This window comes from Heptranchias perlo, chromosome 9, assembly GCF_035084215.1.
Source record: "Heptranchias perlo isolate sHepPer1 chromosome 9, sHepPer1.hap1, whole genome shotgun sequence".
In the NCBI taxonomy this organism is placed as follows: Eukaryota; Metazoa; Chordata; class Chondrichthyes; order Hexanchiformes; family Hexanchidae; genus Heptranchias; species Heptranchias perlo.
Window position 1 is genome coordinate 56,650,400 of NC_090333.1, and position 15,887 is coordinate 56,666,286.

Here is a 15,887-nt window from a genome sequence, read left to right on the forward strand (position 1 = left end):
TAGGAGCTTTATACGACGATTAAATAGAATTTTGTATATATTTGCAGATAAATAACCAAAATTATTTCAAAAGGTTGTATTCTGCAACTTTATATTTTAAAATATTATTTTAATTTTTGCTTTTAGATCTGGATATAGAAGATTCAGAGCAGAAGTCAGAAGATGACTTGGAGTCCACAGGGCCAAGCCCGACCAGTTTTGAATGTGAGAAAGAAGCAGCACCTTGCAGTAAGAAACCAGATGAACCAGCGAGTGAGTGTGATGCCAGCGGTCAGTCAATCGTGCCTGATACAAAGACACATCTAAGTGATGATGTTTTGTGTGGGTCTGATCAGGATCCAAGTTCATATGTGTCTCCAGATACTGGTGATATCAAAGATCAGGAGATACAAAGGACCTCTGAAGATGAACAGGGATCTTGTGCTCAGACTTCAGATCAGGTAAAGCAGGGGACCGATGGCGAGGTAGAGGTAGAGACAGAGCAGGAATCCAGTCCAAATATCAGCCAAGAGACAGAGGCTCGGACAGTAGACTCTTTATTATCAGACTGGAAGGAGGAGATAGACGCCTTTGAAATGATGGATAAGGACGAACTATGACCATGAATCATACATTTGTCTGATGGGATTTCTTCTTCTCTCCAACCCGAGGATGTGGATGTAATTGTGCACAGTGACATTCCCTGACCAATTTGAAGAATGTGCTGATCTGTCATTCTGATTTGTATCAACATGTATGTGTGGAGGGTGGTGGTGGGGGGGTGGGGGGTGTTCAGCATCTACTGGTAATCTTTTCTGTCAGGTCATTGCTTGATTCACTTGAAGATGCCAGTCACATTAACGCTTCCTCCTGGTACAGCATGCCCTCAGATTCAGCTGACTGAGAGATGTGTAGGAGTTAAGGGAACTTTTATTGCATTGTTTTCAACCTTTCCCTCCTTGTCCACTCACATGCATACTTTATTTTCTTTGTTGCAGACTAGCAGTTGTATTAATGCAGGTTGAAAATCACATTATCCTGTGGCATTTATCCAGTGTAAGATTACAGGGTTAGAACTACACACCATATTGGAACACCAAATTACTTAATTTTAATTTTTTTTTAAATCCCATAATTACTGAAATATGATTTTAGCTCATTTGTTTTCTTTGTTTTGTAAGGTATTTAAAATAATTCTTGGTAAAACTGCTTTGGAGCAATGAAATGTATTATGTTTTGGCAGCACCATCCCACCTAAATTGATAAAAAGAGAGTTATATGGACTCAGTCTTCTCAAACTGCCACTTCGGAATTTGTGACAAAAACATTTTAACGCCCGACTCTATTTTCAACTTGTTCTGTCTTAACTGTTTAAATTCTTGTCCCTCCCCTCCGCTGCTAAGCATTTCCAGATTTGTTATCTTCCATTTAATATGCTACAGGGTTAACACCCAGTCTATGCATGTATACAATAAAGACTGCCATGGAGGCAATGTTTTTACCCATTTGCCTGTTCTGACATTACATTGCACAGAAATCTGGTCTCTGCCAGATCTCACTGTGCCATGAGTGTTAACTAAATAATTCTACTGCTGCTGGATCCAGTAACAGTTCCAATGTTAGACAGTAGGAAAGTGGAGTTGAGGTCGAAGATCAGCCATGATCTTATTGAATGGCGGAGCAGGCTCGAGGGGCCTTATGGCCTATTCCTGCTCCTATTTCTTATGATCTTATGTTCATCTTGTTATAGTTTCTGACCACCAGGTGGCATATTGGTTAAATTCTCAAGATCTACTGCACGGAAAGGTCTAGTCTATAAGACTGTTTTGGAAAATAGTTAGTTAGGAAAAGTGTACACGGTTGAGATTTTTTTTAGAAATCAGCAAGGGACCCATTTAGCTGAGGTGACAGCATTACAAATAAAAAGGTGTTTTTGTTTTTTTAAAAAAATCTAATTGAATTGTGTAAAGCAAGACACACACAGTAGAATGTTGTTATTTTAGAACAGTCATTTGGAGGAGCTTAACATTGCAGTGTAAAAAAATGTTTCGTTAGTAGGTAATCAAACTGTGGTCACAGACTTTTTCCATTTGAGATAACCTGGAACATTCAAGTTATTTTACCTGTTGAAAGTTTCATTTTTGAAGCAGTATTTGCTGATCCATAGGATTTTAAATATTTTCTGTTTATTTTCTAGCTGATGCAATGGAACTCCATAACTATTAACATGGTAGTGTAGTGTAATAGTTAACAGCTGTGGGGCACTCTGCAATGAGTTAAATAGCTCATTGGCACTAACTTAAATACTTCATTAAAGCGATTCACCACTGTACCCCAAAGCTAGAAACAACTAATTGATGAACGTGTTTGGTTGTCTGATTACGCTGCTGTGAAGCGCTATATAAATGCAAATTGTTACTTGTTGCCTCGGTGTGTTTTTCAATAACACAGAAGCTCAGTTTGTAAATGTGCTGCCCAATGTGTGACTGAGTCATGTAGACCAGATTCCATCTGTGTTGTTGAATTGGCTGATCTCAGTTGGAGGGCTACAATTGGCCTCATCGTCACTAGCCCAGGGAAGAGAAAAATCAACCAGGGTTCCTCCTCAGTTTGGAAAGTGCATGTGTGTGACACCGCGTGAGGAGAAGCTCTGGCTCCGCCCAGCAGGATCCCATGTTGACTCTTTCCTAGGCCATGGGGCAGTGAGGCAAATGGATGCTCAATGGTCGTATGAGCTCCTGGCACTTACTGTCTCGACACATGTGAAGAATGGTCACCTGGGTGAGGTATTGGAAAGCTGCCAGCACTTGTGGGACTGTATCAGGAGAGGAGAGGGAATAGGGGGGGAAGGAGTTGAACCAAAACACAGTTATCTAATGGATCTGGATTTTTTTTCTCTCCAACAAATTGGTTTACAGTAATACTATCTTTGTATCCTGGTGTACTTTATAACCTTTCTGACCCTGCACAAATAGTTTATGATCTTCACTCTACTAAAATAGCAGTATTGACTGCAGACAAATAAGGGCATAGCAATTCATATTCCCTACAAATTAAAGAGCTCATTCACAATATGTTTGAGCTAGGAGCTACTGCTAATTTTTCAAACTATCTGAGTGTTAGACATTTTGAAGAGCTAGCATTTGGAGTTTTTAAAAAAACTATTGAATGCAATGGATATGTCAGACCTTGATCTATGATGTTTATTAGTTTGTGGCTTGGTTTAGTCATGTACTGTATACTAAAATCTACTGGGGCGGCAGGGTGAACCGTTTTAAGGACTGAACTACCTTTGCACATTGCAAAATATGCACATCTTTGTTGTATAAACATAACCAGTACCAAGCCTAATTCGCACAATATTCAAATAGAGACATTTTCTTTACTGTTTGTATTCATTGAATATTCAAAGCTTGTTATATTTTCCTTACAGTGCAAAAATGCTACTACAGTTCTCAAAGGGTTAAACTGCTAAGGACCTTTTTGAAAGCTAGGTTCCTGTTTTACAGTACTGTTGAGTTCAAAATCTGTATGTTACTTTTATTCAGTATCAGATAGTTATTATCTCAGTAAACCATCAAGTGTGCACATTTTCAAAGAGTTCACCAATGTTAACTTAATGTTATATATGACCATTCATAATTAGATCATATTATGATTGATGTTGACAGATATTAAATCTGTTTTGTTCTATAATTCCATTATAATTTGGAGCAGGTATCCGGCAGATATACAGAGAACTTTTGCTTAGATGCTGCTGAACACAGAAGGTATATTTGCTGACCAAAATAATACAATTATCCTACTAGAAGATACATTAGGAAAGGAAAAACATTTTTAAAAATTCTATCTATTTCTGTATTGTCCAGATTCAGTAACAAGAAGTGCATCTGTGATAATTAAATTGTTGCTTAACTGTTAAATGTGACATTATTAGGGACTAAATCATTTTGTTTTAAATTGGAAAGGGCAAATAAGCGTCTAATTTGACTGCTTCTGCTATTCAACCTTCTGATTTTAACATGAAGCAGTATGACAGTGTGTTCTTGTATTTCATGCTTTATATGTACAGCACGAGCAGCACCTATGTCAATATTTTTTCAAATGATGAGTGTTACATTGACTGAGCAATTATAAAGCAGCTAAATGTTGACCATCTCTCTCTCTCCTTCGATCCCATTAAGAAGAACGCTTCAAGGGATATTGGATTATTTTAAAGCCGAATATATATTAGCCCTACCGAACTTTAAAATCAGTTAACCTAAATAAATATACAGTACTTACTGGCTTATTGATTTTAAAGTCCAGTAGGTGGCGCTGTCTTCAGCTTTTGCCCTTCACAATGGTTCTGCAGAGTGGGTAACCAACACTTGTGAAAAGGTTTAACTTTGTGTGGTGGGAAATGTCTGTTTCACCTTAAAATTCGAATTGTGTAAACAAGGCATTCAAAACGTAAAACTGCTTAATTTTTTTTAATGCAAATTTAGTAGTGTACAAACAAAAGAAATGGGTATGTATTTGTCTTTCTAAGAGGTTTTAATTTGAACTGAAATTAGATTTAACATTGGGATCGGTTTCCTCCTTCAATGTGATTGTGGCATTTCTGCGTTAATCAGACAGCTAGGGAGTGTCTGTAGAATTTACACAACAGGTGCTACAGTTTAGTGTCTTTCTAAAAAAAAGTGTAAGCACCTCGGAAAACCTTGTAAATAAAATGGACAGCTGTAAAATGTAAGCTGTGATGTAAAACAGTCTGGTTAATTTTGTAGATATGATCACTGTACATATTTGTGCATTTGATTACTGTGATTACTTCTGATTGTAAAGATTTAATAAACCAATGTAAATATAATGAAGTCTTTTTCTGTATGTTGATCTGAAAAGTCAAAATAATTTAGTTAGGATCCCCTAGCTATTGCACTCAGGTCAACCTGAGAATTTCAGAATTTTAGGTTTTAAATTTGACTAATAAAATTAATAAAAATGTGTAATTACTGTAACTATACTATTCACATACCTGCTTAATAATTTTGTTTAGTGGTTCATGCATTAACTGGAATATGATGCATTAATATCATCAAACATTCCTCTCTTTCTCCCCCCCCCCCCCCCCCCCCCCCAGATAGGGTGGATATGTGGTCAGGAGAACTGTTTGAGAGACGGATCCTCGGTGTCATCAGCATACATATAGAAGCTAAGCCAGTGGATAACTTAAAGGGCAGCATAGAAATAAGGAAAAAGAGAAAGAAGAGGATAGAACCTCAGAGCAATCGGGAGGTGATGATGTGGGAAAGGAAGAGAAGTCATGACTGGAGATGTACTGGCTATGTACAGATAGACAAGAATGGAACCATACAAGGGCACCCCCATAGAGCTGGACAGCTGAGGAGAGGTGAAGGCGGAAGGTGGTAGGGTCAACCATGTCAAACACTGCAGAGGTGGAGTAGGACAAGAAGGGATAAAGCAAAACGGTCTCAGTCACAGAGGATGTCATTTTTATCTTTGACTAGTTTCGCCCATGTAAGGAAGGCAGGAATCAGACTGGATGGATTCAAACGGGGGACCTCGGGGGAAAAAAATGGGCACAGAACTGGGGGGTTCATTGACCTTGGAGAGAAAACGGAGATTAGAGATGGAATTGTTAGAGAGGGTGAATGGGTTTTTTGAGGAGGTGGATTATGATGGCAGTTTTGAAAAGGAGAAGGATGGAACCTGAGGACCGAGAACTTTTAATATCAGCTAGCATAGGTGCCAAGAGGGGAAAGTGAGTGGTCAGGAGTTGAGTCGGGTGGAGCATCTCACGCAAGACATGAAGTTGGAGAGAGCGACGGGGAGAAACAGCACATTGAGGATTCAGGGCCAGTGTGGGTGGGAGACTGGGGAAGATTGGACTCGGATGGGGGAAGAGGCAGCTACAGAGATAGTCTCAATCTTAGAGACAGTGGCCCACAATTTACTTGCCATTTCCAGCACATCCTTTGAGCAGGAATGGCTTTACGATATTCTGGGGCAGAACTTTTTTTTGCCAAGTTTGCGCCCTGTAACGGTAGTGGCATCGTTTCTAGGCCCTGGGGCCTCTTTGTGATCTGCTTGCTGACTGTGCCGGCATCTCATTTAAATAAATGAAAAGGAGGGGAAATGGTCCGCGGAGAGGCACAGAACCACAATCAGTCATGTTCCCAAAACACCAAGTGTTGGAACAAAATAAATGAAACCTATCTGTTGTCAACATCAGCTGAGACTGACTCAAGTGCTTCTGGTTTGTAGCTTGTAGCAACTTTAAAGAATGATTTCTGGAGTTTTAAGTGATATTTTGGAGCAGCTTTTTTTGTGAATCTGTTCAGAGGTGGACTTGCAGGTCAAACCACTGGGAAATTTTCGACCACACCCAAAGTAGGAAATTCGGAATCAACAGCATGGGATTCCCAATGGACGTTCCCTTCTTCACCACTTTAATGGAGGAGAAGGAATACAGGATGGAGAGTAAGGAAGCATCCGAGGAAGATGCGCCACACAAGATATTGTCCCCAACATAATTTAAAAGCCATGCAGGTCTTACGAAGATTTCAGTGAGAACCTAAGCATGGGAAGAGTGCAAGGTGTATAAGGTGAGCTGTGTCAGCCTGTGCAAGAAGAGATGCAGTCAGGATCATCTGCCTGAACAGCTTTGCCTGAGACAGTAAAATTAACCACTGCGGAGGCTGAATGAAACTTAGTTAAAGATAACAGACAGGAATTTCATACCAACGTGCTAACCAGTGTTCCAAGAATAGCACACAGAAGGAATTATGTGTAAATAAAATACACAGGAATTCCAGTTTTGGAACACTTTATGATTTCCAAACAATTAAAGATGATATGTGGGGACCAGATGCTAAGCTCAGAGGAGGGAGGCTGTCACAAAAATGAAGTATTTTTGTCCGTGATTAATTGTTTATGTATTACAGCTAATTCAGAGTCAAAATCAGGTATAGCCAGCTGCTGCTGCAGGTTGCAGAGAACACCCATTACTGTCTATTATGGACCAGACATTTCCAAAGGCACTGATATGTGGATGTTGAGTTGCAAACAGACAAAACTATATGTATAAGCTGCCCCAAAGGCTGAAGTTTCTCCAGTGAGGACAGGAGATCTACAGACAGGCAGATCCCGAGTCAGCTGATTTCCAGCTCGACAGTAGTAGGGATATTATTCGCCTCAGCACTGCAGGCAATGGAATGGAAAATCAGTCAGCTTTCACACTGCTGATGGCCGTCATTGACTCTTAGACTGTAAGTGCAACACCAAGTGTGCACATTGGGGAAGATAGGATCAGGTGTGATGCCCCTGTGGGTGGATGGGTTGCCAAGTGTGCAGGTTGACACAGTAAGAGTAGCCACCTGAGTGACATACTGAACGGAAACTGTCCCATAGCAAGGAGTAAAAGCCTTGGAGAATTTTTTTTTTAAATAGTTGAAGTATGTTTTAAATTGGTGAAATCTACATGGGTTGGTGTGTTGTTGAAATTCTGAGACATGGGATGAACAGCAGCTGAATCAGTCATCGTGCCCTGGCTGAGCCTGTTCTTGCCTTGAACTTTTCTTCTAACCCCACTCACTTCCTCCAGATGAAAGTATGGGAACCCACAAGGACCTTAGTGTTGTCTGTCTTTTCATAGAACCATAGGAAGGTTACAGCAGGGAAGGAGGCCATTCTACCCATCGAGTCCGCGCCGGCAAGAGCAATCCAGCTAATCCCATCCCCCTGCCCTTTCCCCGTAGCCCTGCAAATCTTTTCCTTTCAAGTACTTATCCAGTTCCCTTTTGAAGGCCATGATCGAATCTGCCTCCACCACCCCCTGGGCAGTGCATTCTAGATCCTAACCACTTGCTGTGTAAAAAAGTTTTTCCTCATGTCACCTTTGGTTCTTTTGCCAATCACCTTAAATATGTTGAACGCTTTGTTCCTGTCCTACTCCGGTCTGCTCCCTGACTTTTCTGTCACATTGACTGTTGGTGCTGCTTCCTGATCTAGACAGTTTCACCAACAAATGCCTCAAATTTCCATCCCTCCCTTACCTTACTTCCCACCCTGACTCCTGTAAGCACTCCATCCCTTTTCTGTCTCTGTTGTATCTACTCTGCTGCACCACAACTTCTGAAATGTCTTGTTTTCCTCAGCTGAAAATTCTGCTCCACTTTGTGGAAGACAGGATCCATGACCAGGTCTCTCCCATTTCCTTCAGCACCCCCCCCCCCCCCCCCCCCCTCCAATAACCATCCACACTCACTTTCTGAAGGGATTGTTGCCACCAACCCTACCAACTGCTTTCCTTCCCTGGTACATTCCTGTGAAATCACAGAAGATGTAACACGTTGATTCACTGCCTCCTACACAACTGTCCAGCGTCTCAAACATTCCTTCTGAGTGAGACAGTGATTTATATGTACTTTCCCAAACTAGTACGTTACACTGCTGATAGTGTGGTCTCTATGTTGGGGAGACCAAACAGATTAGGTGAGTGCTTTGCCAAACACTTCCGTTCTGTATGCAAGTGCAACACCAAGCTGTGCTTTCCACTTAAATTCCCCAGTACAGTCTGCCTTTGACCTCTGTTTTTGACCACCTGCCCTCTCCCAAAGAAGCTTAACATCAACTTAGATCTCTGTATTAGGCACTTTACAGACCTCTGCCTTAATATTGACTAACTTCAGACCTTAACTAGCTCTTACGTTCAGCATAAAATGCTGGCGGCATGGGAGGGGTGGGAATGTTTGGGACAGGGGGCTCTCTGTCAGAATCTCATGCTAGTGGGGCAGATTGCACCCTAGGTGTTACCCTGCTCGCGCGCGCTCTCTTTCTCTCCTGGGCTGTTGGATCCTGCTCCACATTGCCACTACTTTGTGGGAGGATTGGTGGAACTCAGTTTACAGATGGGGTTTCCACCACTGGTGGCAGAGCAGGAGAAGCACCAAGGAAATTTCCGGCCTGTGCTGTTAGCAGGTTAAATTCCAGATCATTCCTGGGGCATGGGGGTGGTGGTGATGGAGCAGGATTGGTTCCTATGCTTAGGCACAGTTGAACTGGGTGATGGATGTTTGTCCACCAAAATGAGTCTGAATTCAATATTAGTGAAACAATAATCCTATACATAGGGGTGGGGGGTTTGCCACTCTGGTTAACTCATGTTGGCTGAGTCATGAACAGTTTTGATAGAGTAAATAAGGATAAATTGTTTCCAGTGTCAGAAGGGTCATTTTTTTTAATGCAGCGAGTTGTTATGATCTGGAACGCACTGCCTTAAAGGGTGGTAGAAACAGATTCATTAGTAGCTTTCAAAAGGGAATTGGATAAATACTTGAAGGGAGAAAATTTTGGGCCAAATGACCACCACCTGTGCTGTATCATTCAATATTGTGTTTGCTGACCCATTTATGACACTTTTTATATCAAATCAAACATTCCTAGGTTTGATGGAGAGTGTCAGTGAATCATTTCCTTTTAACCACTGTGTACTGTACATGTACAGGAGCTGACGCTGAGACACACATGGGCTGTACAATACCAGACGGGAGTGAATTGTTCCCTTTTACCCACTGTGTATTGTACATGTACAGGAGCTAATACTGAGACACATGGGCCATACTGTACCAGACAGGAGTGAATCGTTACTTTTTACCCACTGTGTACTACAGGAGCTGGCACTGAGACACATGGGCCATACAGTACAGAAAGGGAGATACAGATTGAGAGAGCCATTTTGTTTAAATGATCGGGCAGAGATTTTGATTAAGGTGCGGGCCGCCATCTTGTGTTAACAGCACAGGGATCTTTATTACTCGCCATCTCTCACTCTCTGTTTGAGATTTTTCTCTCTCGCTCACTTTTTTTCTCTTTCTCTCAGCCTCTCTCTTCCTCTGACCCTCTGTCTCTCTCTCTCGTTCACCTCTGTGTGTCTCTTGCCCTCTGTCTCTCTGTCACTCTCCTTTCTATTTCTGTCTCTCTCAGTCCCTGTCTCCCATGCGCTCTGCCTTTGTTTCTCTTACTGTTTCCCTCTTTGTCTCTCCCGATGCCCCTCTATCCCCTTACTCTCTGTCTGTTTCTCTTTACCTCTGTGTCTATGTCTGTTGCTCTGCCTCACTTTCTTGTTCTCTATCTCTCAGTTGCTGCTGCTCTCTATCTCTTGTTCTCTGTTTCTCATCTTGTGTTTGGGAGTGATGGGTCAGTTTGGGAGTGCTGGGTCAGTTTGGGAGTGATGGGTCAGTTTGGGAGTGCTGGGTCAGTTTGGGAGTGCTGGGTCAGTTTAGAAGGGGAGGAGAAAGGTAAGGCTGACACTGATTCATTCCCTTTTACCTGCTGTGTGATGTACATGTGCGTCTCAGTGTCAGCTCCTGTACATGGGCTGTACAGTACCAGACGGGAGTGAATTGTTCTCCTTCACTTGCTGTGAGCTGTACATGTATAGGAGCTGACACTGAGACACACAAAAAGGCTGTACAGTACCAGACGGGAGTGAATCGTTCCCTTGATTATAAAATTCTCATCTCTCCCTATCTCTCTAACCTTCTCCAGCGCTACAACCCTCCGAGATCTCTGCGGTCCTCCAATTCTGGCCTCTTGCACATCCCTAACTTCAATTGCTCCACCATTGGCGGCCGTGCCTTCAGCTGCCCAGGCCCTAAGTTCTGGAATTCCTTCCATAAACCTCTCCTCCTTTGAGACGCTCCTTAAAACCTACCTCTTTGACCAAGCTTATGGTCACCTGTCCTAATATCTCCTTCTGTGGCTGTGTCAAATTTTGTTTGATAATTCTCCTGTGATGCGCTTTGGGACAATCTGCTACGTTAAAGGCGCTATGTAAATGCAATTTGTTGTTTTTTGTTGTTGTTGAATTCTAAATGAGGCAGACAGCTGGTTGAATAGAAGAGATCTTCACTTTTACTCAGTGCAACCTCCCTTTTGCTGCATTCTTTAGGATGCAGAGAAATGACTGTCACTGCAAGGTTTCTTCAAAGATCCAGTTTTTATACTCATTCCATTACCTCGATCAGTCCGATCCATTTTTGATGGTAGAGTAGGTTGGATGTCAAATAAAAGGATCTTTTACTAGTTAGAAAAATATGGGCTAGCAAGTGCAAAGAGCCTCAAATTAGTGCTCAGGATTGATGGAAGTTTAACTTCAGCATCTGAGAGTAATAGTCCTTTGTATATGATGGGCTAGCTACCTTGATTTTTCCACTAAGGACAAGAACCCCAGAATGGTGGTTTAAAAACGGCAAATTTCATCTACTTATATTTAAAAAAATTAAAAATTCAATTACAGTTGATAGAAAATTAATATAAACTAAATTTGCTATTAAATGCTAAAGGGGCATTAGAACAACAGTTTTAATGATACTTGAATTATTCCTAACAACTGTTTGAAGTCCTCAGCAAAGGGAAGATCGGACTCTCAACGGCAGTGACTTGGATCCCACACCTCCTTTCAAAGTCAGGATACTTGAAAAGATATTGGACCAAATTTAATTGTTCTGCTTGGTTTGACTAAGATGCATTATCAAGTGGAAGTGAATCTGGACATTCGCATGAGTTGGGTGGATTCAACTTGGCTCAGTTGGTACAAGTCTGACCTTCCAGTCAGAAAGCTTGAGCCCCACTCCAGGACTTGGACATACAATCTGTGCTGGTACCACAGTGTATTACTGAGGGAATGCTTCATTGTTGGAGGTACTGTGTTTTGGATGAGATGTTAAACTGTGGCCCCCATTTACCATTTCAAGTGGATATATAAATTTGCATGGCAATCCTGGGAGAGGAGCTGTGGAATTTTGCTGGTGTCTGGCCAATATTTTTCCTGCTGACCAACACCCCACCCTAAAAAGACAATAATTGGCCATTCAATTCACTTGCTGTTCTGTGGGAACTTGCTGTGTGCAAATTGTATGCTTTTTGTTTATATAAAAGTAACCATTTGTGGCTGTAAGGAGCTTTGTGACATTTTGAGGATGTGAAATGTGCTATATAAATGCAGGTTTCTGTTTGATGATTGATTGCCATGCTGATGAGGGAGGAGAGAGAAGAAAGGATTGTAAACATCCTGCCAAGTTTGGTGACTGGTATGCAGGTAAGTATGGCAGCCATTTAGTGCACAGCATGGTCCCACAAATAGCAATGAACTTAATGAACAGTCAGTATTTTTGTGGTGTTGACTGAAAGGAATGTTAACCTGGAGACTAGGAGAATGCTACCTCAATGTCCACCTGAACAAGCAAATGGGGCCTCAGTGAACGTGTCATCTGAAATATTTCAGTGTGGTACTGCATTAGCAGGGGTGCTGAGTTAGTGAGCCAGGGTTACCGTGGAATTCGTAGTTATTGGCAAATGGGAACATCCTTTCCCCCCTCCATATGCATGCCTCCACTTAATCCTATCTTAAGCCTTTGTTGTCCAAGTCCACCTTTCTTTCTTTTTGGAACTTTGCTTGTGTTCCTTTCTCTTGAATCTTGATTGCTGAAGTTAAAAAATTTAGTGGTAAGTATTGGTGGGACATTCAACTGGAGGAGGGTATTAAAGTTGAGCTCAATCCTGTATCACCTGACACTTGCAGCCACAAGCACAATATGGCACTTGGGGATAGGCTTCCCCTTTCTTCTTTCCCCTTGTAGTGACAGGTCAACTTTTGCCAACTCAAATACCAGGTATCTTGAAAATTGCTAAATCCGTGGTTTAGTACTGAAAGCATTGACTGGTTGGTCAGAGCAAATATTTGTAATTGAAATTCTGCTCCCTTACTTGAGTTCATATTTTATAACGGTGTTGTAGATGAACAGACTGATAAGATGCAGTTCGCCTGAACTTCTTTTGTTGAAATATTGACTTCCTGAGATGAGTAACAAAGTAACTATTGGGCCCATGCTGAGTTCAACAGAACATAATTCTTTCCATGTGGTTTGACAGCTGGTGATTAGCCCCTCGTTTCTCTTCCTGGGCAATCTCACTCATATTCCATTTATACTTACAGCATCAGCCTGGTATTAAAGTGACACTGCACCCCAAAGTGTGAATTATCTTCAGTATGAATCAGGCATCAAAGTACTGCATTTCTCACATTTCTGTGGGAATTCTCACATTTCTGTGGGAATTCCCAAAGTTGTACAGGAATGTTGACCCATATACAGGTACAGCTCAGAAAATAAGGAAATCTTTAGCCATGCAAATGGGAAAGAGATTCCATGTGTTGAAATATCCTGCCTGAGATCGGGAACTCCACCTGTTTGCGTGAACTAATTATCCCACCACCAGACTGGCTAAATTGCTAACATAAATATCATCTTCATAAAAATGCAAAGAATATTTTGGATCGTTAGTGCACTACGTATACAATTTCTAATATGGTCAGTCATACCCAATCTGTTTTTGGAAGGGGTGTGAACTGTACTAAGTGCCAACTTTAGTCCTAGCCATGGCTCAGAAGGTTGTGGGTTCATGTCCCACTCCAGAGACTTGAGCACAAGATCTAAGCTGACACTCCAGTGCAGCACTGAGAGATGAGGCGTTAAACTGAGGCCCCATCCACCCTCTCAGGTGGACATTAAAGATCCCATGGCACTATTTCGAAGAAGAGCAGGGGAATTTTCCCCAGTGCCCTGGTCAATGTTTATCCTTCAACCAACATCACTTTTTAAAAAAAAACCCAGATTATCTGGCCATTATCTCATTGCAGTTTGTGGGACATTGCTGAGCACAAATTGGCTGCAACGTTTCCTACATTACAACAGCGACTACACTTCAAAAGTACTTAATTGGCTGTAAAGCGCTTTGGAACGACCGGAGGCTGTGAAATTCGCTTTATAAACCGAAGTCCTTTACTATGAGGCGTAGGAAAGCTATCACAAGATGGGTGAGGTTTGGATTCATCCTCCCCAATATCTTCCTCCAAATGGCTCAACTTTGCCAGGAAATGTATAATTTATCCTCCCTTGATCAAATTATTTTCCTTTTGCATTCGAAATTTAAAGCAAAAATCAAGTGCTTGGGGGCAAAAATTCTGTTGGCTTTTTAAACTTCATTTATTTGGGTTTAATTGCTGAACTGAAGTTGATTGCCATTTTATAAGTTATCTAGTCAGCTATGCTGTTCAATTGGAAACATATCGAAGAACACTTTATTTAATGGAACAGCCTTTATCAGAATTTGTGAACTAATGAGACTTGCTGCAGGTAGGAGTTATGTAAGAGGGATAGAACATAAAAGTCAAGATGTAATTGCGAATCTATAGGAAATCTTAGTAAGACCACAGTTGGAGTACTGTGTGCCACTTTGGGCTCCACACTATTGGAAAGATATTGAGGCAGTAGAGAGACTACAACACAGATTAAGTTGTTTTCTTTAGAGCAGAAATCTGTGATCACAACTTAATTGAAGGATAAAAATTTTACTTCCGGCTTTTGCACCTGGCAGCCAGCCAGATTGACAAATTGGCTGCGTGTCAGGCAGGAAAGCAGCCGGTGAGAGATCAGAGCTTTCGGGGTTTGTATGGGGGAGATTTGGGATAGATCAGGATCTTTGGAGGGTTTGTATGGGGGAGGTCAGGGATAGATCAGGATCTTCGGGGGGTTTGTATGGGGGAGGTCAGGGATAGATTGCGATCGTTGGGGGGTTGGATAGTGGAGGTCGGGGAGAGATTGTGATTGTTGGGGGGGTTTGTATGGGGGAGGTCAGGGATAGATTGCGATCGTTGGGGGGTTTGTATGGGGGAGGTCGGGGAGAGATTGCAATCGTTGGGGGGTTGGATAGTAGAAGTCGGGGAGAGATTGCGATCATTGGGGGGGTTTGTATGGGGGAGGTCGGGGAGAGATTGCGATCGTTGGGGGGGTTTGTATGGGGGAGGCCGGGGAGAGACTGCGATTGTTGGGGGGTTTGTATGGGGGAGGCCGGGGAGAGACTGCGATTGTTGGGGGGTTTGTATGGGGGAGGCCGGGGAGAGACTGCGATTGTTGGGGGGTTTGTATGGGGGAGGTCGGGGAGAGATTGCGATCGTTGGGGGGTTTGTATGGGCGAGGCCGGGGAGAGACTGCGATTGTTGGGGGGTTTGTATGGGGGAGGCCGGGGAGAGATTGCGATCCTTGGGGGGTTGGATAGTAGAAGTCAGGGAGAGATTGTGATCGTTGGGAGTTGGATAGTGGAGGTCAGGATCTTTGGGGGTTGGATGGGGTTGGCCAATCGCACGGGTCCGAGTGTGGCAGATGAGCATGTTGGACCTGGAGGAAACACTCCTGCTCCTCCTGGCCCACAAGCAGTGCAATAAAGGCACTTACCTCATGGATGCAGCCCTTCTTACCTCCTTTTCACTGGTGAGATTCACGAGCCCCAGCAAACCCATGCTGCAGGCATTAAATTTAAAGGTCAAAAAATTCAATTTAAAAAGACCTACTTAACATTTCATAAGTAGGTTACTCGCACGCATTCAAACGCGCCTCTGTTAGACCCGAAAGTGGGCGTGTTGGAGCCGGTTGTGGTCGCGCTCAAAGAATCAATTATTTTAGCGACCCACCTGCCCTCAACCCACCCGTTCTTGGGGGTTAAAGTTCCTCCCCCCGTCCCCCCCCCCCCCCAACCCGGAATGAGAGTTGCTGAATGACTCAGCACATCATGAAGAGGTAGTTGCCTATCTTGACTTGGTATTCCAAAATGACTCAGACAATGTACTTGAAATGGAAGTTGTAGTACCCCTGGAGGACAACAAGCATAGAATGATCAAGACAAGCTAAAAGATCTCAGAACAGACACTGGCAACAACAGACCTAATGGTCTTCAATTCTGTGTAAAATAAAAGAATCAATTGGCAGGAGTAAACATGAGGATTTATGCAATACAATAACAACCCAGTAAATAGCATGTTCTTTTTTAACCTTGTTTGTTGTCATAAG

At 42.4% G+C, this 15,887-nt stretch overlaps 1 protein-coding gene across 1 annotated transcript in view; it reads left to right on the forward strand.

Annotated features, from left to right (window-relative positions):
* edem3 (ER degradation enhancer, mannosidase alpha-like 3) overlaps positions 1 to 4,831 on the forward strand; it is a 66,549-nt gene extending 61,718 nt beyond the window's left edge. Inside the window, exon 20 of the mRNA XM_067990511.1 lies at positions 127 to 4,831. Coding sequence (XP_067846612.1) covers positions 127 to 599 — 473 coding nt within the window. The 3' untranslated portion in view covers positions 600 to 4,831. The remainder of the gene's footprint in view (positions 1 to 126) is intronic.
* Positions 4,832 to 15,887: the final 11,056 nt, after the last annotated feature.